Below are 25,085 nucleotides of genomic sequence, written 5' to 3' on the forward strand. Positions count from 1 at the left end.
TTAACACCCTGATGTACGAAATTCTCCATAAATAGCACTATTAGCATAATCTATAAATATATAATGAACTCAATGAGCAAGGACACAAATGCAGGACTAGAAAAACATAGCTACTTCTAATAGAATAATCTCTCAAAGGGCAACCAATGGCATTTAAGCATTAGTAATTATAATATATGCTATAGTAAACATAGGTTTTTGACTGCTCTAGAGCTTCTACACATTGATACATCATGTCGACTTGTGTTGCACAACTTAATTTCCTTTGAAAGCTCAAGATGCTCTCAGTCTCCCAAGACCCAGTGCTCATTTTCATCTAAATGACTCCATTATTTTCCCCTGCTGTGCCCCAGCGTCCTCGCTACCGAACACTAATGGTCACGATGCCACTTCTCCCCTCTTTGCTCATCTCTGGGGTCGTCTCCAAGGGACTGACACAAACACAATCACAAGCAGAACCCTGCCCCGCACACACATTAGGTCAAAGACACGGCCACACACACACAAAAAGCCATTTGCTCTTAGGTGTAATTATCGAAGACATAATGAAAAGTAGTGACCATGATGACCAAAAGGCTCCCAAGGAATTACACAACAGTGGAAAAGAGCAGGGCTGCTGTGACTGACAGGCACAATGTCAAAGCTTCGCTCTGCCTGGGTGATCCCGCCAAATGCCAGAGATGGGAGTGAGTCACGTGGAGGGGGAGGGACCTCTGCAACGGTCAGGGGACACATGGGGTGGAATAAATGCAGCACCAGCAAGATAATTATATATCGGACGACGGCCACCAGACATGTTTATTATGTTCAATGAAAAGGAAAGTGATGTGTATTGACCTGACACTTTGCTGTTAAAAGGTTCTGAAATAATTAAGGAGTAATACAAGGTATATTGTAAAAAAGGATCAATCCATTAGAATGTATTTTTGAAAAGTAAAACATGTATACACAAATCCCATTCATTTGAAAAATACACAGAGCTGTACAAGAGCATGGTAATGTAAGTTGACTTACATTACCACACATATAACATCCCAACCTGTGTGCATTCAGCAAATATTTAAGGTATTTTTAACTGAATTCATGATACCATTACATTTGGAAGACATTTTTTATTAAGTCTTGAACATTGACCCTAGAGATGCAAAACTTGACACAGGCCTACTAAACCCTATCTTAGCATTGTTTTGAAAAGGGTAGTATTGCCACCTGGTGGTTCGGATTATAAATGAGCAGTCCAAAGAAAAAACAAATCTTGAAGTATGCCGAAAAGCAGAGGTCACAGAATCATACAGGGTATATACATATTTATCAAGTGAGAAAAACAACAGCACAACTGTTGGGAATAAACCTCAGGGAACGTGTAGGAAGACGGGCCGGTCCGGTTGCCTTTTAGCCAAGGGACCTAATATGAGGAGAAAGGCACTGCCACTAGATTTCTGATGCAGTCAGGTGAAAGGTCCAGGAGCCCTTCTTCAGCAGCTGAAAGAGGAAACCATTTGTAACATTGTGCCAAAGAAAAAGAGAACACAGATCAAAATATTGGCATAAATAACCAATAACACAGAAATCTGAATACCTAATCTCCTACTGGTATCCTTCACCAGCAACTGTGACTGCTTCTCAATGGAGAGAAGCCCTCTCACCATTTGACACTGGGTTTTCATCTGTCAAGAAGGAAGGAAAAGATAAATTCAGTTCCACAAATACGTGGACTAAAACAAAAGGTTTATAATTAATCCAAATTGGGAGGTGAATAAACCTCCTGTGTGTATTATTCACACTTGCCAACGTTGTTCCGGAAAACAAATTAGACAACCGCCTGCCCGAGAGTCTCAAATTGTATCCACATTGTTATCGTCACGACATCTGATCTGAAATGAATCCAACATACCGCCAAATATACCGTGTGCAGTGCAGGCTGCTGTCTAGACAGCACTGAGTGGTAGTCTGGTTTCCGCTGGATGAGCTGCCACTGAGAGGACTGGGACAGTGATGTGGGGTCTAGGGTTACACTGCTCTGCTGGCCCTGCTCCAGCTTGCTGTGGCGGTGTAGACAAAAGAGTGCACAGGTTGGAACAGGGTGTAACGTTACACACCGACACGTCATTGACACAGTGGGTTCGCTTGGTAAGAGGCAGAATGCTTAAGAAAAAAAAGGCAGTGAAGTGAAACGTTTTTAAATCATACACTTCTTCTGTATCTACTAATACTGTTGGATTTAAGTGTAGTTTAACGTCCTAAATTCATGATAAATGGCACAGATCAGGTATTTCAGTACTGGGAGTACAGGCATATATAACATTCAAACCTTGCCAAGGCCTCCGCTTTACTCCGGTGTTTGGACAGCAGAGCTGTCCAAGAATCGATCTCCGCCTGCAACCTAGAGCACGGCAATGGTGGATAAACAAGTTAAAATATTCGCACGGAAAAAATACTAACATTAGCGGTAACATTAAAAACAACAACAACCGAGGGTATCCTTAAGGAAGAGAAACCTGCCTGTGGATATCACTGCGTTTTTGTTCCAGGGCTGGCTGCATGGCAGGATTACTAGGAGTGAAGACCAGAAATAAACAAGTCGTCGGTTAACAACCAATGACAGAAACATCTGTACAGGAAACACGCTGGCTGCAGAATGCTTATGTATACATTAAAAAGGAATTACTTTTCTTTAGTCGATGAAAGCTGCTGAGCTGGCCTTGGACTGCGCAGCTCTTTGGCCAAACTGCACCATTGTGGTTGCATGTCCTCGGCTAAACATCAAGAAAATGAACATTATACAATATATATCACAAAGTATATTCCAAGACGCGTGTAGATTTACCAAGGATTGTTATCCATGATCTACAAAATATATGCAGGTACGGTACTACTAACCTTGTTTCTTAAATGTCTCCAGTGAGGCTTTTGGCATGGACTGTAACAACTTCTGGGTTCTTTCTAGTGCGTGCTAAAGACATAGGCATGCAAAAGGATTTTGAATGTCATTTTAAAATCAAACACAATACATGTGTAGAGATGGACACACACAGCTGTTTGGCTGAAAGCAAATCTAACCTTCATCGAGGCTTCCATCAGTTTCTCCAGCCGCTCCTGTTGGGGTAATGATGGACTGATGCTCCTGCACAGTGCTACAGACAAAAAGCACCAAGGAAGGAAGGCATTAAGACACCAGCCAGAATATCTCACAATTTAGCTATAAATAAGCAGGAAGGATAGGACCTACTCTGAGATGGGTTGGTAAGGGAAGGGAGTGAACGCCGCCCTATAGTGGACCTTCTCCAGGATTTCCTTCGGGAAGAGGGGCTTAGCGAGGAAGCCTCACTTTGAACAGATCCCATCAAGGGCTCTTCAGCCATGGCGTTCTCCGTGATAGTGGCTTCTTCAGTTGTGTCTGGAATTGCTGTGCTAGATGGAGATGGAGTTGGAGATTGGGTGCGCCGGGACTTGTGTGGGAGCCCTGGGATGGGCGGTAAGGGCGGGGCCCTTTTAACCATGTTGTCGATTATCATTGCCTTGGAGTTAAAAGAGAAAATGGATTTAAGTAACGAGCCTTGGGAAATAGTTAACTGTTCTAAAGCATTGAATCGGATCATTACAGCCAGTGCTATAAAATGTTTTACCGTACCTTATTCCCATCAGGAACGGTCGCACTGCCGCAACTGGTATGGGGTTGAAAGGAGTGGTGAATATAAGTTACTTCACAGGTTCACATCAATAATAACACGTTTAAACGATGTAAACATTTTTAAAACGGTGTTTTTGTTTGTGTGGGTGTTTTTGAAAATCCAATGTTGCAATCCAGCTGTAATGTATCTTGACTTGTTCCTATCAATCCCCTCAACGTAGTTTACTGGCGTCAACTGTAACACTGTCAGTAACGTAACTACATCCGAAAACGATTTGCCCAAATAAATATGTATGCATGTATAGCCTACTGGTTACAAATTAGTCGGTAGGTTAGTTGTTTTACAAACCTGTGTTGTTTTGTTTCCGTTTCAACATCCGCCATTTTTTTGAAGTAGAATCGTATCGCGCGCTCAAAGCAAACCTGCACACGTCCTCATCACTGCGCAATGCATACTGGGAAACGTAGTCTCCCCGCAAAACACGAGTCTTTGAAAAAGGCTAACGTATTCACGGGAAACATAACATTAGTGCTTGCATGATCTGTCTACATTAATCTGCGAAGGATGCCCAACAAATAATTAGTCAATAATTATTTATTAACATTGCTCCAGATGTACAATAGACCCGCAGATAACATGATCTGACCATCAAGTTCCATCTTCTACTCTTGGGAGGAAACCCTTTCAGAACTTTCATTGGACTATTATATGTCTATCGGTCATTCTCTGACGCTCCTGCATTTGGTTGACCGTGAATGCGCACACACACACACACTCTGATAGTCTCCAGCTCAGCCTACATATATGACATCACATTAGTTTTATAAAACAGAATTCATCCATATTTTATTTTATTCATGGAGCATGATTGCTCATCTATTGCACTCTGAGATTTGCTTAGATTATATACGGTTTTCATGACAAAAGACAGATACAGGTCACTGTTTGTTAAGTATTTTTATGCAACAGATTTATCTTTTTACAAAATCAAGGAGAGAAATCAAAAAAATACAAATGCTTTGCAATTCTCTCAGAGAATGCCCCTTTATTGTGTGCCCGGAGGTTTCACGTTGGCTGACACTCAGTCTCGCATTTCACACAATACTGCTGTCTTCTTGGCTCTGTGTTAAGAGGAGTGAGGTGAGGAGGAAGCAAGACAGAAATGTTGAAAAGAGAGGGAGGGATGGGAGGCAGGAGAGGGTTAAAGCATGAAGAAATAGAAAGCAGAAACAAAGGGCTAATGAAGAACTCTATTAGAAGTCGGGGGGGGGAGGGGGGGGTACTCTTGGGAGTGTGCAGTATTGTGCACCATCATGACCGTCCCAGCTGCTTCTGGTCCATTTGTCATTTACGGCTCCGAATCACAACAGGTCCTTCTCCTCCAAAGTCTTTTTGGGGGCTCCCCTTCGACAGCACGGTTGCTAAGGGCAGCGGTTCTTGAAGATGTGGTTGTGGTGGGCATGGGTTCAGGAAGGCAGCCGGAGAGTCCCCTTGCCCAGCAGGAACTGTAGGATACGGTCCACCAGGAGAGCGGACACAAAGTCCACCACTAGGACCTGGGCGATCACGAGTTTGAACTGCCAGGGGAACAAGAGGTAGCGGGGGGGGTCAGTGAACACGACAGGACCATTCTCTTCCAGGCTGACAATATATTGAACAGAAATATATAGCAAATATTACAATAATGACATGCGGTTTTTTTTCCCTTACGTCCATTGGAATGTCTACGAGAGCAAACTGTTCGTTGAATTCTGGCGAGGAGCCGGACAGCAGTCCCACGATGGCTAGTCCCGATATGGCGATACTCCACAGTAGTGGGCGATTCTCGGTAAGAGACTCCATGAATGGGTGGCCCTATAACAGACACAGCAGGTCATGGTTACAGAACACGATGGAGACATGTGGGACACATTACAATGTATATAAAAAAATAGATTATGAATACCTTGTAGTTAATGGCGAACGTAGCCATCTGCATGGCCATGGACATAATGTAAACAGTACTGTTGATGAGGCTGGGTTCAAATTCCTTATAGAGGTCGGCAAACTTTTCCGCTCTGCGAGAGAAGGAAAGTAAAAAACAGACGAATGTGACGTCATGTCTTATGAAATAGGGTGTGATCACGGTTGGTGTGAGTGTGGCTCACCTGGGCGGACTTCTGCTCTGAGCTCCCTTGTACAGGTACACCAGGCTGCAGAAGTGAACGGCGAACTGCAGCAACACCGTCAACACAGTGTAGAGGTTGAAGATGTTTGGTAAGGGCCGCTCTCTGGACAGTGTTTTCAGTGGCTGTGCGTGTGGAGGGAGAGAATGAGAACATGACAACCAAACACGAACCGTGACTGATCAGCTTTGAACACCTTCCCCCGTCTTTTTGCGGTAATTGCGATGATGAAATGGCTGATGACATTTTGAAAATAATCAAGTATTTGGTTGGATTTTACGGTGGTTCCTTTGCATCAATGCACTAGTGCATATTAACAAGGTTTTAAATGACTTGACATACCTTTATTTCTTGTCGGTGCATGCTCTGCATAAAAAAAAAAAAAAGACAATAAAAGAAAAGAAGAATTATTTTCATGACATCGTCTCACCTTTGACCTTGAGATGAAGAGGAAGCAGCCGGCCAGCAGCAGACCCTGCAGAGTAGCCTGGAAGTCACTGAACTTGACCCCCTCGAGGTAGAGCACGGACTGGCTGTAGGCCAGCACCAGGGCGTTGAGAGCCAGGATCTTGAACATCTGGAGGGTCGTGACCAGAGTGCAGCGGCCCTGCTTGATGACGTGACAGACTGGGGGAGACAAGAAGATGGTCACCCAGCGTCAGATGAGGAGGCTAGACGTCCTAAATCATCTGTCAACTCTGGGGAGTTCTACACACTAACAGGCCAGATTATACTCCCGGGTCAGGTCACTAGGTCACCGGTTTGGCCTACAGAGCTGACTGCCGTGAGTGCTTTGCCATACATAGACCAATGTGTGGCGCAGCGCCACGGAATGAACACCGAGCGCCACAAATTGGTTCTGCTTTTTTTTTTTTTTGCGATTTTGAAAAGGGTTAGTTCCGTTCATTTATCTCCGCATAGAACTCTTTCTCCCTGTCATTCTCGTTCACACACCGAGACAAGCGCATACATGCCAATGGTGCGCGGGTACACTACCACTTATTGGATCAACCCGCATATCACTGATACAGTGCACACGCACTGACAGCGGATTGACCCGCGCCTCCTCTCAACACGCCTACAAAGGAAAACCCGAAGCATCGGGATATTTGATTAATGATTAATGAGCGATTAATGTGAAATGCGGTTACAGTTTAGGCTATATATATTACAGTGTTAGACCCCCAGCCCGTTGGGCCGGCGATTTGAATTTGCTCTTCAGCAGGGAGTGAAGAACGGGAAGTGGGCAAAACACTGCGTGAGTAATGTGCACCTCTCCAGAAACGTATCAAGAAGTCAGGGAAATATATGACAGCAGAGGAAGACACTTGAAAGGGTAAAAAAAATAACATCCCCTTCCACTTTGCTCCCTTCCTACAGTTCTCTGCCATTGAGAAGAGTTTTGTTTCAGGAATCTGTGATTACATGGAAGATGGATTCCCTGAACAAATCATGGAAAAGATGCACTGATGAATGGGCCTGCAACAGGCTTAAATCGAACTTGGCTCACACGGAGGCAGGCACAGTCATCGCAAAACACATTCTCTCCAGGCATTTGTCTCACTAACTGACAGATGGCTGTGGCATTTCTAAACTCTCAATCACAATATAGCTCTAATATAACCTACAGCCCCTTTAAAATTATAAGTATTAGAGACGTTTGACAACTCAAGAATCACAGACACAGATCTATAAATGCAAGCCCGGGCATAGAAAGACCCATGTCGTAGATATAAATTGGACTTGAAGCCAAATACAGAGGAGAAGCTGCGGCACTACTCACTGCACTGTATGGAGGAGAGTTTGGAGGTAAAGGGGGCAGCGATGGAGGCATCCCCCAGCTTCACCACTTGGATCTGGTCCTCTTCAAGCTCCCGCAGCACTTGGTTGATCCGTTCCTGCAACAGCATGACCCCTGTTGTTCAGTAACGTGCACTACAGCTCTACACGGCACCCGGGGGCGTGCTGCTATGGGCACATAACAAGCGCCTTTATCCATCCCTTCGGAGAGATACATCAGCACATCCGCCGGTATGGGACAGGCAATGAGGATATAGTGTTTACGAAATGGCAGGGCGCTAATGAGCTCTGCGAGTAAAGAGCACACCAACGCAATCAGCCCAGCACTATAAAAAATGTTAATACATAAATAAATGTGATTTGTACCTGAAGGGTTTACTTCCATATATTAACGTCTGTCCTTTTTGTTCATTGATTTTGAGTATTGTGAATAGCTACATACAATTTCCAAGATTTTGGGTTCATTAACATCTTGATTTGAGTGACTTTCCGGCCTGAAATGTACAAACATCTCAAGTATTGATACATCATCATATCATCCCTGTGTTTACCAGCCATTGAGCATACGTTTGAATCCACAGCGAATGACAGTGAATCTTCTCTATATCCATGCCCTTAATAAACAGGTAGCGAGTAGGCCTTCTGCACAAGGGCTAACTGCAAAAATTGTGGTGAACCCAACATCCTGTGAACTGGGAGTCAACCACCCTGAACAAACATTATCCTGCGCCCCCCCCGACGAACCTTCTGGGCAGCGAGCTGCTCCTCCCGCTGGGCAAACATCCTATGTCTGGCCGCCCTGGCGCTCATCTTGGCTGAGGTCGGAACCGGCGGCATGGATCGGGTCTCCGCCGCTGCGGCCACCGGCGCCACCTCCTTCTCCCTTCCACGCTTCCTCCTCTCCGGCATGCGTTCGGGAGCGTTGGCCAACAGCGCGACACCTATTTCAGATATGTGTTTCAATGCTTACGCTTCAATGGGGGTGGTTTTCAATGCTTATTATCAGCATTGAAATCATTACCTATTATTCAGGTTGGTTGGTTTCACCAGGTGTTGATGCGTGTGTGAACGCTCACCTATGTGGGCGTGTTTGAGAGCGCCAACGTCGTTTGTGCCATCCCCGCACATCAGCGTGACGTAGCCCAGGCCCTTGAGACTGGTGATGACAAACTCCTGCGAGGAGGACCGCCGCCAGGACAGAGAACGTAAACACTTAAGAATATAATGGAATGTAGGAGGATCCCTTGACTCAGACCTCTTTACCACCCTACGACACGACGTGCAAGGTTTCAATGTGGTTTAGGTGCATGAGTTACCCATTTCAATTAGACTAAAGAGAAGTTAACGACTGCAATGGCTTCTGCTTCAAAATCCTCCCCAAAAACCCTACGGGGCCACTCGCTCCACCTGCACCCACCTTCTGCTTGGGGCTAACCCGGGCGAACACTCTGACGTGAGGCAGCAGGGCGTCGAGGAGCCGGGTGTCTGCGCTGAGCCGGGCGAGCCCCTCCCCGGTGACGCATAGGTCGTACTGCTCGATGAACTCGTCTACAGAGGGCGGGGGCAGGGGCACGTGCACGCTGCCATCGATGGACTCCCACTGCCACTCGCCTGGAGGAGGTAAACACCCGGTCAGTGGCGGTGTAAAGCAATGTGTTTTGGGCCCCAATGAATGAATGAATGAATGATGGAGATGATGATGCTCAATCACAACATGGATATCTTTCGTTTCCAGGCTTTGGCAGCTTAGCGTGTGTGCTGAACGGGTTTCCCTGTGAATGTGTGACGGGAGTAGAGGCCCTGGGGTACTGACCGGGACCGGGGCCTGACTGCAGTACGAGTGTGTGTTCCTTCTGGATGAAGTGGAGCTCCCTGGCCACGTGGCAGGCGGTTAGGGGGTTGTCGCCGGTGATCATCACTACCTATGGACAGAAGATAAAAGGACTGTTAGGCCCGAGCGGTGATTACATATCTGGTATACCGTCTTCAAAAAGGTATTGTATTTGTGAACTGAAGATATCAACTTATCGGGATACTTACATATATAGTCTATATTAATGATGACAAGAAGATGTGCACTTATGATCAGTTTTAAGGTTTTATCAATCAGAAAAAAAAGTACAACTAGTTTAGGTCTGATACAATATTTCAATTTGCCATGTACTTCAATATAACCACCCTCAGTCCGACTGTTTTGAAGGTACTTTCCATTTATAAGCATCGTAGGGATATTTATGAATATTATGTTAAAATCGCCATGAATTTCATTATGATCCATTTTTCCATATCGCCCAGCCCTAACAACAACAAACTCGACTCATTCACGACCATGTCCCTGTGCCTCATCCTTATGTATGCGTGTCTCAGGGAAGGAGCTTTCGTACATGGTGCGACGCCTCTTGGATCTCCCTGATGACGGCCTTGCTGTCGGCCTTCAGGGGGCAGGAGACGACCATGAAGCCGGCGAACCGCAGGTCACACTCCAGCCCGTCCCGAGTCATCTCTCTGACCTGCACCGATCACACACAGCGATTAATCATTTCCCTCTGTTTACATCGATCAGGGCGGTCTGATCGGACCACGGTGACAACGTAGGACGGTTGATTCTAACCACTCTCATATCAGTATTGAGAAATAAAACAACGTACAAGGCAGAGCCAAAACAAAAGCTGTACCTGCTGGTGGCTGAGGTGTCCTATCTCCTTGTACCCCAGTGCGAGCACCCGGGCACCTTCTCTTGACATCTCCTTGTGGACCTCGTCATAGCTCGCGGGACGCTCAGAGAACTACAGCGACAAAGTCAGGACCAGGGATGGGGAAGTCAACATTTCGATTTAGGGCATTTAGCATTTTATCCAAAGCGACTTACACTAACGTACATTTGTCCGAAGAAAAAGAAAACAATACATCGTGATTTATCGCATAGAAACAAGTGCTGAGCATTTACAATTGCTAGGTTAACCCATTCCCCGTACACAACAGGATAGCATCGTGTAGCATCTTATTCTAGCTATGTTCTATTTTTAAGTGCCTGGTTAAAAAAACGGATTGACCTACGTCATGAAAACGAAGCCCGACCTGCTAGGTCTCCGTGTGTGTGTGACGACCTACCATCCCGCTGAGGGTCTCGGGGGCCCCCTTCACGGTGGAGATGTAGCAGAGCTCCGCGGAGCCCAGCTTCTCGTACGAGGCCAGCACCGACATCCTCTTCAGGGCGCTGGAGAAGTGGAAGCGCTGGTGGATCTTCAGCCCTTGGGTCTTGATGCCCCGCGCGAACACCTTCTCGTCTGGTCACAGTGAAAGAGGTTCAGTGAGTCGTTTGTGTGACATACAGACACACACACACACACACACACACACACACACACACACACACAATATACACGATTGCACCGCTGTATTCAAAATGTTAATTGCACATAAACAAAAGGGGTTCACACTTTGGCACCAACACTACGTCTACTTCGTCAGGTTACCTTCCCTCATCCTAAAGCCACTCACTATAAGGATGGTGTATTAACCATATTTATATTGATAGGTTACAGCAGGGTACACACATTGCAAACTTGTTACCTCAATACATGTACATGTTTCATCTATATATGCCAGTGCCCCAGTCTGGACAGATATGTTTTCTTTATTCATTTCTGTTTTTTTTTTTATATCCATCATAGGCTAGTACTCTCTGCTCTGACACTCCTTATTTCCGGCCTGTTAATATTTAATCAATAAAGTACATCTAATAGGGCTTCTACATCAGAATACATCATTGTTGTTTTGTTTGCAATGCTCTCCCACATTGAGAGGACTCAAGAGAGTTGTAGTACTGTCCATTCCGAATGAATGCAAATAAATCCTAACCTAGGCTTACGTCTCACGGGAGAAACGCTGTGGCAGTTTCAGACAAAACAATGTCTCCCCATAAGGACAAATCATTTCACGATGAATTACTAAACAATGACCTAAAATTCATTACTTCCAACAAATCAAATCACGCCCACAATCATTCCAATGCTCCAAAAATGGCGGTGGTCATTGCGATACGACATCGCTATGTACAAGCCTTGTAAACAGCAACTAACTACGGGTAAACAGGTAACAGGGCTAGTCAATTACAGTGCAGAGACACACCTAAATAGATCAAGCAATTAGTTTGACAAGCTGCACCTGTGCTTACTCTGCTGTGAGACATGGATAAAAAGGCGTGCAGCTTGTACCTTTAGTCAGGCTCCAGTCGGCGGACATCAGCATGGCTTTCTCCAGCGGGTCTCCAACCAGCTGTCCGTCATCCAGAGTGACGAGTGAGTGACAGGTGGCCACCACTCGGTGCGTCTCCACTGGGATCTCAGACACCGGCATCACCTCCTTACCCTCTCTGTCACCGCAGACATCAAGTCATTAAACACAATGCAATTGAACCAAACACGTCATGTCATGTCAACGGATGGCATCCAGGTGTGGTATTGTAGCCGGCCTTTGAGATTCATGGGTTTGCACATTAAAAGAGGAGCATAAATGGAATCATATGATGAGAGTAATAACAGTTTACCACTGTTTACGGTTCATTTTATAACTAACCAGTGAAGCACCTATTAATCATTTCAGGCAGCTATTGTCTGTTAAGATTTGAATGCCTTATAATATAAAACATTAATACAATGCACCCTCCAAGACCAGCCAAAGTAATGATTTCATCATCCATCACTATGATAATCCACATAATTTATTTTCCCCCTCAAAGCCCACATTAGGCATGTGAAGCATACCTCAGGCCCGCCACCCCGCGTACAACCAGGCTGTCACTGGTCAGCGTTCCCGTCTTGTCAAAGCAGCAGACCTCCACCTTGCCTGCGAACGGTATCCTGAACGGCTCCGTACAGAATATATCTGGGAACAGGGGAAGAGGAATTAAAGTCTTTCAGAGGATCACAGCAGAGGGATCACAGCCATCATCCCCAGTGCCACCATTCAAAAGACATGCAAAGCAGGCGGACTCACAGAGCTTGGCGAGGGCGATAAGGGAGGTGTTGACGGCCAGAGAAAGCTCTATGGGAAGCTCGGGAGGCACCACAGAGGTCAGGATGAGGGTGCACTCCAAGAACAGCTTGTACCGGTTCCTGCTTGGATCCTTGGTCCCTGAGGCAAACCAAAAAGTAACAAAATAATGTGTTTTATATTCCTACAGGCTTAATCAGAATGACAATTTCAACGGGCACTTTAACATTAAAAAAAGCCAATATCATTCATCTTCATCTTCTTATGATAGTCTGTAGTACAAATAAATCCATAGACAATACACTGCGTAAAACCCCTAAAATTGAGTAAAAGCTAACATTGCTTATTTGGTTTGACCATAGAGCCTCAATGACTTATTCAAGCTGTACTATATGCGTTTCAATTCCAGACATGGTCTTCTCATGTACCTTTATAAATTCATTTGTGGCAACACTTGCATTGACTCAAGAATTGGGTTCAAAGACAGGTGCACATTTTGGCTAGTCTCACCTTCTATCCACACGTAGCCAGCCGCAGCGATCGCGAACACCAGCAGGAAGAGGATGAAGATAAAGGTTTCCAGGTTGTTTGCCGTCACCCTCTTCACGCCAAACAGGATGGTCCTCAACAGCTTACCCTGGAGACGATTTACAGTGGATACAAATGTGACGCCTGACGTGTGAATCGCAGAAAGCGTGTCGGTAGTGGAACACCTCGCACGAGCGGGTACGACAGTGGAATCAGTGTAGTGCATCGTTGATTCACAGGGGAGGTGATGATCCCTGTTTGTCGGCTCACCTGGGAAGTGTAGAAGCCTGTCCTCAGAACGTAGGCCACACAGCCGTTGTCCACCGCTGCAATGTAGAACACCACAAGAGTGTCATCTTTTCAAGATAGCGAATACAGGTAGCGACAATATGCAGTGTATTATGCAGGTATTAACTGCATACAAAGGATGTTTAGTGTGCATGTTTGAACGAGACACTGACGTTTGAGACCGGCACTGGCTTTCAGGGGCGGTGTATGCTGCACCACCTTGGTCCCACCGGAGATGACGTGGAGACGGGAGTCCCCCTGAAGGTCCAGGATCCGTTCTGGGTCCAGGTCCTCTAATGGCTCCTACAGAATCAATCAATCAAAAAAAAAAAACAGAGTTATACAAATATGAACAACACCATTATCCATTCACACACATGTTAAACCCGAGTCCTAGTCGTGGCTGATCTATCTGGAGGGATCATTCGATCCTCTTACCTTCATCTGGGGGACGGACTCGCCAGTCAGCATAGCCTCGTCCACGATGCAGCGGCCCCGGAGCAGGACAACATCACATGGTACCAGGTTCTCCTGAGGGGACCGTCCTGGGAGAGGTAACACACACACACACATGCATACACACATACATGTAGAGTCAATGAGAAACGATGTATGGAGGGAAGGTAATGTACCAGCAGAACGTGACATGAAGGAAGCATACCTATAGAGACAATGTCTCCAGGAACCAGCTCATCACTGGATACAGGTCTCCACTTTCTGTTACGGTAGACCTGCAGGAAAACACACACACACACGCGCAACACATTTTATATATCGTCATCATAAATACATGAGCTATCCAACCAAATATCTGTTGTTTGAGCCTGAACGGAATGTGGAGATCTCCCAATGCCCACCTGGATCATGTAGGGCTTGTTCCCCATGCGACGGATCTCAGACATGTTCCTCATCTGCTGCTGGACCAGGGAGGCCTCGAACGCTACCAGCATGAACAGCGTGAAGACACTGTAGTACCAGTATTCATCCAGGCACCACAGCCCCACACAGAATACCTTCACAGGGGGGGAAACTCCGTGGATTACAGGAAGAGCTTATACTCTCAACAAAGTTCTGGATTTCAAACAGCTCTTTAATGACAATGATGGAAGATATTCTTTTTAGGTTTTGAATTTTTTATGTAATTACAATGATAGCGATTGATATTACAGTTCTGAATGAAAGATTAAGATAAACAGTTTATAAGGCAGAGTGCACAATACGGAAATCAATCAGCTTTATCCATTGTGTATTTGTATCATTGTGTATCAGAAACTCATATCTCAAAACTAAAAAAGTATCAAGGAATCATCACACGATTAAAGCGAAAGTGAACCAAGATGAGTCGTAATATAAGGACTGTTATTACGTAGTAACCCTGACCACTGATCAACCCATGTGTCTGGATGCCACGCTGACACGACACCAGTGAACGACATCAACCACCCACCCTTGACCTCAACCAACCTGGAACACAAAGAAGGGGGCGGTGGCTCTCTCTCGGAAGAGCTCCAGGAAGTCTGGCACCATCATCTCGGCGCGGTTAGTGCCGTAGCGCTTCTCCGCCGCCTTCAGGTCGGCCTCCTCCTGGTAGCCACGCCAGGCCTGGAAGTAGCCCATGGCGTGGTTGATGGGGAAGGCCACGGGCAGGAAGAGCTTCTTCTCCTTGTCGTCAAAGATGTAGCGGATCTTCTGGAACTCAAAGGACAGGATCCCCTCGCCGGCGTCGTCCTGGTGGGGAGACAAAGGAAGATTGGGAATAGCAATGGATGGAAGAATGATGACGGTGGTCCCATATAGAATGTAGTGGAGATTCTAAATCTCCATCGCTATTGTAAACACCCACTGTTCCCATACATAGACAGACAGCAGGTAGCATAGACAGCAGGTTCAATGGGCTTCAAACCGATGAGACATCAGTGTTTTCCTACATAGGTTGTGCTTTGGAGATTTGTGGATAAATCCATTAGACATGCAGCATTATAATGGGAGTCTGATTGTCAGATCACCCAGGATCATCATCTGTCGACGCAGCCTAGGATGACCCTGAATCGGCTCAGCTTACATGCTGCTGCGTTCGCCCTGCTCCACCACTAGCTCCTCAGCCAGTCAGGGACTGTGGATGAGCACTGGGACGGAGAAAGGTTTTGGACTCTGGACTAGGTCTCTATTACTTAAACAGAAATGGGTAACTGGCCCCGGTTAGTGGAACCTCCACTTACTACTACTCATGGTAATTGGGAAAACTAAAAACGCTGTTTTCTGTATAAATTCCTTTGGCAGGGAAAATACAAATGGAAAATGGCATGGGTGTCTGTAGATATATATATATATATATATATATATATATAGTAGAGCATGTTTGGGGGTGTATGCAAAAAAAATGGCAAGGCTAATAATATGTGTTCAAAATCAAGATAATTTGAAACAGGAAGTGTGCATTTAGAAGACCACTGACCTGGTCTCTCTGAAGTGCCACAAGCTCTGCAGAACCATTGTTGGGTGTAGGCACGACTTTTGCAAGCGTAGCCTTCTGAGGGTCTTGTTCCTGAAGAAGCAATTAAAAAGATTATTAATATGCAGTTCACCTTTATCCGTGTGAAGCTTTAACAGGAGCCATATGTCAGACACATTGTCTCAATGACTTTCAATTATAGTGACTCACTGACAAAAAGTTGTCACTGAGTTTAATTTTAATATATACTATACGATTTAGCATGTTATGTATTACTTTTATACAAATGAATCACACCACGAATTACTTCAATATACTGTTAATCATATCATTTTAAATTTACTAACTGATTAAAAGTTACAACACAACATTCGTTATTTTACCCCCAATTTTTAAGAGACTGTCAACTGTTGATTCCTATATGTAACAATATGTTTATATATACCTTAGAACAGGTGAGCCAACAGTGAGCGTGCACGGACCAATAACCAGACAGCGCTGTGAGGACGTGCGCGATCCCGATTGCCGCTAGCGCCAGCAGGCCGGCTTCGGGATACTCCGAAGCACCATAGACGCCTAACCATGCATAAAGCCAACCGGGATAGAGAACAACGAAAAACGGAAGAACTGTTCCATGAAAAAGCCTGGGCCTTCGTCTGTACAGCGTCACAGAGCTAACCAGATCATCGTTCGTCCCGTTGTCATGGCTGTGGTTCATAGAGGGGGCCATTTGAAGCTCACCCGACCCCTGTATGCCGTCGGTAACCATATTCACCCCTTTCGGAATCTCATTCATTTTGCGTTCTTCACTTTCTGGGCCCCCTCTAACCTCCACCACCCCCTTGGCTCTGTATTCAATGTAAATCCAATTTTGCCCTGTGTAGTATCAGCTCCAGCCTTCAAATTCGTTTTCAGAATAACTTGCTCTCTTACTGCTGCTTCCGCACACGTCACCACGCAAATCACGCGTCCTCTTTGCTGTCGTAGCCATAGCAGCTCGTACCCCGGAAATCTCATTCAGACAAGCAAGAACACAAAGTTCCGTGATTATTTTTTATAAACAGTAGTATAGAGGACCATAATATTTATTTTACGTGTCTATGAAGATGGAATAATAAAGAATATATTTGCGGAATATGGTTATATAGCGATATGCTATGCCTTTAAGAAAACGGAACCGTCACAAAAAGGGGCAGACCTTAATGGAAAACTGACGTAAACCAAACCAATAGAATTGTACAATCCAACCATCTCTTCCAATGAACTCATAAGGAGGTGTATACGGCAGTGAACATACAAACATGGCTGCACATGCAGAAACCATATCATTATTATAACCTTGATTCTGCTATTTATTCTTTACGACTGCCAAGTCCACCGTTATCATCCAAATCATGTAAGAAAGCAAATATTAAATCATTAACAAATGTCATTGTGAATTTATATTTTCTAAATGCATGTTGTATGTTGTCCTAAGTGCCTGAAAGTGTATTAGTTCCTACTAGTAATAAACGGAATTATTGCCCTACATATGTGTCACCCTCTAGGCAGGCTGCCATGAATATTACGGCAAAGTATTGCCAAAAAGAGATGGAAGAATATGGGTCTTGTGTGGCCTCCAACCCGTCGACATGGCAGCATCACTGTCATGAACTCAAGATGAAGGTCGCCAACTGCACATCTTCACAGTAAGTGGATGACCCTTGTGTGTTTCTTGCAGTGGAACAGGAAAACGTAACCTTCCCCTCCTCCCTGCAACACACACACGCGTGTACACCACACACGCACTAATAAATCAACTTTATTTTTTGGTAATCTCTCATTCCAGCCCAGTGATCCAGAAAATAAGGTCAAGCTGTTCGAAAGAATTTGTACAGTTTGAGCACTGTCTCCGGGAGAACCAAGCCGACCCTACGTCCTGCCAGCCACACATAGCACGATTCCTGGGGTGCGCGGAGACAGTCGATCTCAGTGGAGCAGGTGAGAGTTCAATGGAGTGTGTGTGTGTGCATGTGTCACATGTGTGTGCGTGTGTGTGTGTGTGTGTGTGTAAGGTCAATGTATCCCATATCCAATGGGAGTAGGGACCCCTGCAATTAAGACCCAAGTTCACTTGCCTTACCTGTAGTGATTTTTTTTTCTTTATTGATTTCCATTGCAGAAGCCACAATCGAGACCCCAGTACCTCAGCCTACCTAGAAGGCTCCCCTTACGTTCACCCCTCTATGACCAGAACTGTCTTTTACAGCGGCAAGGAAGGACTTGTCAACAATGCATACAGCCAAGTTATGCTATGTACTTTAATGACGTAGACCTCAATGTCACCTAAGACACAATACTAGCTCAGCCATGGCTGCCTTGTTGGTAGGTCTAGTTTAAGTGCAGTTTTAATAGTTTGAGCCAAAAGGCCCAGCAAATGTGCATTGCTGCCTACACAAAACATCTTTTGGGCAAAGGTTCAACATTAATGTGAATATGTAGAAACAGTACTGTATGTCCCTTTTTGATTTTCCGATAAATTTCGACCAATAAAAATATCATCTTCTATGAAATTGTATATTTATTTTTACAATTTGACCTTTGTTCTGACTTCTCTGCTTCTTCGGTCGAATAGTTTAATCAAAATGGATGTCCAAAGTATTACTCACTGGGTTAACCCCTGGTGGGGTTTCAACGTAACTCATGTGTGTCACTACTCCCTACACTCCCTCCATGCAAGCCTGAATCACAGCAACATATTAAACTGGGCACCTTTAGCTCCCACACATTTCTTAGCCCGGTGACTGTTCAACAGGGAGTCTTTGGAGGGGAGGGAGTCTGTCTAGTGACTACATCTAATCAGAGGGACTACTGAGGGAGGCTGTTGAGTTATGGGCCCTTTGACTACAGAGCGGAACAGGATACTTTGCTCGATGACTTATTAAATGCTGAGGGGAAGAACACTTTTTTTCCTGCGTATATCGGACTAACATTCAGGACCAAAAAGTGAAGCAACACTTCAAAGATGTGATTGCCGATTGTATTTGAAGATATGGCAACGGTACATTCAAATCACATCACCTGTTAAACAAAACCCAAAAAATGTTAAAATAGCAGAAACTCGCCTAATACCACACAAATAAGTTACTTTCACATAAAATATCACTGCATGAATGCCATCAATCAGTGATCATAGACAAACATACTGCCATAAAGGATAATGTTACAAGCTGTAGCCAATCACTATAGCACGATAAATCAAACAAATATAATCCTAATATATTTATATTCCTGAACCAGAGGAGAGGAGAGTCTGGCTCCTGTGCTATGTTGATTTTTTTTTTCTTTTTGCAAAGCTCGGCGTCCATTATGACTTCAAACCACACTTTTCCGATCTATATTGCGACACACAATATATCATGCTACAATTTGAGTATTTGTCGAATATGAGAGGAACTAGAAGATACAAAATGTCATACAACAACAATTTCTTTCAGGAGATGCTCTAAATAAAGAAACAACTAAAGTGTCAAAAAGTGTAATAGTAGCGAACATACAGTCATATTCACATTTATATTACAGGACAGCACACCATCACGTGCTCTACACCCCAACTTTAGGAAGTTGGAGAGCCTTTTTGTCTTCAAACTACAGCACAGCACTACTTTTATTTTGTGAACACGGTATACAAGAAGAGGGAACCATTAAGTGTCTATTCCTGAACCACGACCCTGTTTCCGTATAAGGCTCTTCAATCTACCCTGTAGTATTTCCTATATGTGATTGGTTTCTATTCTATCCGTTTTGGCCTTGAACTATTTTGTTTTTAAGTTAAAGAATAGGCTTTGGATTTTTTCTCTGTTTTTAATTGGAGACTGACATTAGAAAGCTTTTATTGTGTGGTTGTTTTTTCTTACAAAAGTTTTACTCCGACCATTGTGGAAAATAAATTGAGATCCATCCTTTCCAGCATACCTTCCTGAGTGAAAGACTCAGGTCACACAAATATACACACTAACCTGAGAACACAATTCTACCCCTATCCATAAAGGTCAATTCAGAGTACACGATACCTAACCACCATCAACGTTATCAAACAATTGTAATCTACTTATCTAATTCAATTCTTGAATTTCTCTTCAACCCTGCTTCGACGACCAAGTAAAGAGGTTGATTAAATCAACGTTTTATCCCCAATAATTAAAAAATACATAATATAACTTGTACCAACATCTCGTACCAAGTGTTTTATGTTTTTTCTTTTGTTTTTAAAAGTGCTTTAATACCTCTATGGTTGATAACATTGAATAAACATAAATAACAAACAATAAAATTGAGGTCTTTTAAAATTTCAGTGTCTACTAATACATTTGTGTGTCGATTTTATACATTTGTGGTAATGCTATACTACCGCAATGTGTATTCAAACGAGTACACTCTTTGCCTGCCTATTTGATGATTTGGGATTGGAATAAAAGCTTGTGTTTGTATTTTGGGTGTAGGCTGTTCATGAAGAGTGGTCCTACAGGCATGTTGATGGACGGACTCCATTAGCTGCATCTCTGAGAGGTGAAAGGTGGAAGCGTAGGGAAAGGGTGAGAGTTTATAGGGGTCAGGAGGTGAAGTAGGAGTTCTGCATTGAGTAGAGACGGTCAATTGGGTTTCCCACCCGTCCTGCAAGGAGACCACCCTCCACCCCTGTTGCCAAGAGACAGTCGCCAAGGTGACCGAGGCTCCCGTCGCTGTCCAGATCGTGGAACACCGTCTCGGATTCTGAGACACAGGCAGATAGTTTGGAGAAATGTGAATAACTGATAAAAGAAAAAATCACAGGCCTGTTTAATGTTATTCTAACACCACAGTCTTACCATAGGCGTGGAGCTGCTCATTGGTCAGCTGAGGAGGTGTAAGCCCATGTCTAAAGGGCTCCCCTCCATATATGTTGGGGTCCAGGGCCAGAAGCTGCTGCCGTGGCAACGAGGGATACCCCAGAAGCCCGTCCATCCCGTGAGTACTGGAGCCATCTTTAAAAAAAACACATAAAAAGAAATAAAAATAAAAAGTATGAAACCAGCGCAACCCCTCGTCTGCTTAGATCTTTCGGTTGTTTTTCATGAAAGGTAGGGAAGTAGCTACCTTCGCTGTCATCGTTGCTCTGTCGGCCCCCCCTGTTGGGGCCCCGCCGGCCCCCAGCCATCTGCTCCTGCTCCTGCTGCTGCTGCTGCTGCTGCTGTCGTCGGGCTATCTTCTTCATCTGCAGCGCCCGACACAGGAATCAAAACGTCAATACGTCAATAATGCTAATCATTGTTTTGTTCATATAGCGCTTTTCAAGGTATTCGAAGTCTAAAAATGCAATTAACGTTGTGGTAAAAAAATGTGTGTGTGTGCGTGTGCCTGTTGGGTGATTGTGTGTGTGTGTGAGTGTGCGTCTCTGTGCTTGTGCGTCCCTGTGTACCTATGTGTGTGTGTGGTATGTGTGTGTGTGTTCCTCTGTGCTTGTGTGTTAGTGTATGTATGTGCATCATATTCAGATACTAAAACACACCTAAACCTTATTAAAGCGTAAAAAGTAATGGTGAGGTTAAACATCAAAGAAGTTTTTGATTGTGTGAATGTGTATTCATGTTTATGTGTATGCATGTTCATGTGTGTGTCTGTGTGTGTGTTTGTGTGTCTGTATAGGGATGTCTATGTGTGGCGTATGTAAGTGTGTGTGTGTGTGCATGTCCACACATCCGCCACATGTTTTCGCAACTCCCACCTTCGCTCTCTGGTTCTGAAACCACACCTGCACCACCCGCACCGTCAGTCCAGTCTCGGCAGCCAGAGTCTCTCTCACCTACAATAGACATTCCTCCATCATTAACTCCATCCCTCCTCCTCCACCACATCACTATAAAAGGAGTGCATTTAAATGTGTGCATAGCGCTTCTATCCAAAGCGCTTTCCAAGATGGTCTGCCATTCGCCCATTCATACACACGTTGACACGCCCACGGCGGCGTCAGCCGGGGATCGTACCATCAACCTTGTGGTCACCAGCCGACGCGCTCTACCTCCTGAGCCACTGCCGCCCTCAACATGCCCTTCTGTGTGTCTGGGTACGGAGGGCCGTTGGCTGGGGGGGTCCCCTCACCTTGCGGCAGGGTTTGGAGGACACCTCGAAGGAGGCCTTGAAGGCCCGACGCTGCTGCGTGGTCAGGATGGTGCGCGGCCGCTTCGACCGCTTGTGGTCCTTCCCTTCGTCGCCGCCCTTCCCCCCGCCGGAGCCGCCGCCGCCGCCGTCCTCATCCTCGCTCTTTACTGGAGGACACAGTCAACGGGGGCGGGGGGGAGTGTGAGTGTTGGAATGTGTGAAAACTGTTGAGATTTTTACAGTGGACTGCTGTAGCAGATTGGGGTGGGTAAAGTGGTCTTGCGGGGCAGGGTGGGGGGGGGGTTGAACTGGTGAATATATACCGAATATATATATATATATATAAGTTAACATATGTGTAAGTATATGTTGCATGGACATATATGTATGTATGCAACTGTACCGAAAATAAAAATATTTTCGGAAAGACCTTTTGGAGTTTTGCTTTTGGAGTTCATGGAAATCTATATCCAACATCACATAGCCAACCATGTGGAGCGTGGGTGCGTGTTTGTGGTTTGTGTTTTTGTGGTTTGTGTCGACCGTAGGGGAATCCTTTTGTACCTGACTCCGTCGGGGCGGGGCTGATGGCCGCCAGCATTTCCCTCTCCTTCTCGTAGTCCACCCGGCACAGCAGCTGGCCTTCCTTCAGCACAAACTCATCGCCCCTCTGCAGCCGCCGCTCGCACTCACAGCAGCTGAAGCAGCCCAGGTGGTACACCTGCCCCAGCACGCGCATGATCAGCTCCGAGCGGCCAATCACCTGCAGGCACGCACTGCACTTCCTCACAAACAGTCTGGAAGAGGGGAGAGACGGACGACATGTTGGCCTGAGCAGATATGTGGATGAGTGGGCAAGAGTGTTGGTCTCAGAGAGAGGGGGGGGGGGGGGGGGGGTAGAGAGAGAGAGAGAGATAGAGAGAGAGAGAGAGAGAGAGAGAGAGACTGTAGCCTATAGGAGTGTCAATAAATAAAAGAGGAACACACACGGGAGGATGTGACACGTTTTCCCTTTCAACGCCATGCTTGTGGTGATTAGTGGAGTCACTTAATTAAAGGTCGAAGCGACATTACCCAATCCACAGAGCAACATGCTGAACATCTGCTCGCAGGAATTACAGTTGTCAAAAGTGACAACTGTAATCCTCTCCCCGCCAGTAGGGGGCAGTAGTTAACCAGTGGTCAGGGTAATAATGCTCGGTGCCATTCTGATATTGCAATTGCGTTGTTTTTTTATGTTAAGAGAAATCGTCTTAAATGTTCCTCTCTTTGGTTAAGGATTAAGAAAAAACGCATTGAAATGGAAATAATGAGGTCTTGAATTGATGTTATTGAATTGAAAAAGACAATACTTTTTCCTTTCTCTGACCCTGACCCCTCTCCTCCTTTTGTCCCGTTCTGTTCCCCGGCAGCCTGCTTTAAAGCTGCAATATGTCTCCATATTGAGAGCAGCTCTGCACATATATTTAGTAGCACCAGTGAATACCTCTCATCCTGGTCCTTCAGGTTCCCTGCCCCTCCCTTCCCAGTGTTTTCTGCCAGCATTCCCAGTTTTCCCTCGTGCCCTCCCAGCCTGCCTCCCCAGTTCACTGAAACTAATAAAGACAGGATTAATTAGATTGTTGTTTAAACAGTGCGATGGCCAGACAGACGCTGTAAACTCATAACCAGGGATTGGGGATAGCATGGGGTTAATCTCTACCCTCTCACTTATGCACACCCTAAGCACACGCACATGCACGTGTGCACACATACACACACACACAGACACACACAGAAACACATACGCATGCATGCACACACTCTCGCACGCACACACACACACACACACACACACGTGAGCACACACACACACACACACACACACACACACACACCTACACACACACACACACACACACACACACACACACACACACACACACACACACACACACACACAGTATCTATACTACATTTCATACTTATACATACAAATAAATAAGTTAATAACAAAGCGTGGGTAGACATAATTAAACAGTCACCTATATATTTATAGATATTTTTTTAAATTCTACAAATTAGGTACTTTTAAATGTGATTCCATTATTAAAATAACATTTCCTAATGTGTTGAGTGGAAACATTTTTTCCATAGACACTATTAAAAATGTTGTGGTGCGTGTGTTTATTTGTTTAATTGTGTGTGTGTGTATGTGTGTTTGTGTGCTGGTGCCCGTGTTGTGCCTGTGGTGTGTGTGTGTGTGTGTTTGTGTGTGCGTGCATGTGTGTGTGTGTAAGTGTGTGCGTGTGCCTGTTGGATGATTGTGTGTGTGTGTGAGTGTGCGTCTCTGTGCTTGTGCGTTCCTGTGTGCCTATGTGTGTGTGTGGTGTGTGTGTGTGTGTTCCTCTGTGCTTGTGTGTTAGTGTATGTATGTGCGTCCCTGTGTGCCTATGTATGTGTGTGTGTGTGTTTGTTTGTGCCTTAATGTGTGTTTGTGTGTATGTGCTTGTAGGTGCTTGTGTGTGCGTGTTTGCGTGTGTGTGTGTGTGTGTGTGTGTGTGCGCATGTGCGCGTGAGTGTGTGAGTGTGTGTGTGGAGGGGTAGTACGGGGTCGGGGCAGGAGGAGGAGGAGGAGGAGGAGGTGGTGACTAAAGGACAGAAGTGTCGAGCCACCCTGACTGGGTGACAGGAAGGTGTCCCTGCCCAGATCGAGAGAGTGCAGAGGGAGCCAGGTCTTCACACTAGAGCCCATAATCTGCGATTCTGTCCCAAACGCAGCTGCCGCGGCTAATCTCCCGCGATCCATCTGCCAAACGCAAATTCCCCAAATGACAGTGTCACTAACTTTACATCTTAACAAAAAGAAGAAAAAAAACTCAAGCAGCCCGACGGTGATCTGTTCTAATGCAGGCCCTCATGTTCAGTTTTACATCCATCACCTTCTGTAATGGAGACAATGCTCCGCCGCGTTCACTGGCTGGCTCTCGGGCTCTGACAACCGCGTGGATTGCCACCAACACCTGCGTTGTGCTCGTCATGATTCACAATTCAGATTGGATTGCAGTCAGAGATGACGGGTTTCCCGGATCCCCATAATGGATGATTATGATTGGGATGTTGTCCTTT

General features: G+C 45.3%; 3 protein-coding genes across 3 annotated transcripts in view; all 3 read right to left on the reverse strand.

Moving 5' to 3' along the window:
* Positions 1-790: 790 nt before the first annotated feature.
* On the reverse strand, positions 791-4,005 carry dsn1 (DSN1 component of MIS12 kinetochore complex). Its single transcript, XM_079746830.1, has 11 exons — positions 3,981-4,005; positions 3,632-3,665; positions 3,230-3,518; positions 3,061-3,134; positions 2,881-2,953; positions 2,669-2,756; positions 2,503-2,553; positions 2,312-2,383; positions 1,895-2,042; positions 1,580-1,667; positions 791-1,482 (listed from the first exon to the last, which is right to left on the reverse strand). The coding sequence occupies exons 3-11, from the start codon at positions 3,513-3,515 to the stop codon at positions 1,406-1,408; spliced, it is 957 nt and encodes a 318-aa protein (XP_079602956.1). The 5' UTR covers positions 3,516-3,518; positions 3,632-3,665; positions 3,981-4,005; the 3' UTR covers positions 791-1,405.
* Positions 4,006-4,589: 584 nt separating this feature from the next.
* Positions 4,590-16,769, reverse strand: atp13a1 (ATPase 13A1). The gene is made up of 25 exons (XM_079745561.1): positions 16,306-16,769; positions 15,864-15,953; positions 14,873-15,136; positions 14,266-14,421; positions 14,070-14,139; positions 13,847-13,953; positions 13,582-13,711; positions 13,391-13,446; positions 13,103-13,229; positions 12,596-12,733; positions 12,364-12,484; positions 11,815-11,972; positions 10,709-10,884; positions 10,273-10,383; positions 9,982-10,107; positions 9,411-9,519; positions 9,015-9,208; positions 8,674-8,770; positions 8,342-8,538; positions 7,581-7,695; positions 6,228-6,424; positions 5,780-5,922; positions 5,578-5,689; positions 5,343-5,486; positions 4,590-5,209 (listed from the first exon to the last, which is right to left on the reverse strand). Exons 1-25 carry the CDS (start codon positions 16,654-16,656, stop codon positions 5,099-5,101), a joined length of 3,600 nt encoding a protein of 1,199 aa, XP_079601687.1. The 5' UTR covers positions 16,657-16,769; the 3' UTR covers positions 4,590-5,098.
* A 3,682-nt stretch (positions 16,770-20,451) lies between these two features.
* The window catches only part of lmx1al (LIM homeobox transcription factor 1, alpha-like), a gene marked incomplete at its 3' end in the record, with an annotated part of 17,092 nt that continues 12,458 nt past the window's right edge, over positions 20,452-25,085 (reverse strand). The window contains exons 4-9 of the mRNA XM_079746889.1: positions 22,542-22,774; positions 21,978-22,144; positions 21,604-21,681; positions 20,976-21,093; positions 20,708-20,863; positions 20,452-20,612 (exon numbers count right to left, since the gene is read on the reverse strand). Of these exons, the coding sequence (XP_079603015.1) occupies positions 20,452-20,612; positions 20,708-20,863; positions 20,976-21,093; positions 21,604-21,681; positions 21,978-22,144; positions 22,542-22,774 (913 nt within the window). The remainder of the gene's footprint in view (positions 20,613-20,707; positions 20,864-20,975; positions 21,094-21,603; positions 21,682-21,977; positions 22,145-22,541; positions 22,775-25,085) is intronic.

The sequence above is a fragment of the Pollachius pollachius genome, assembly GCF_949987615.1.
Source record: "Pollachius pollachius genome assembly, chromosome: 11".
Taxonomy (NCBI): domain Eukaryota; kingdom Metazoa; phylum Chordata; class Actinopteri; order Gadiformes; family Gadidae; genus Pollachius; species Pollachius pollachius.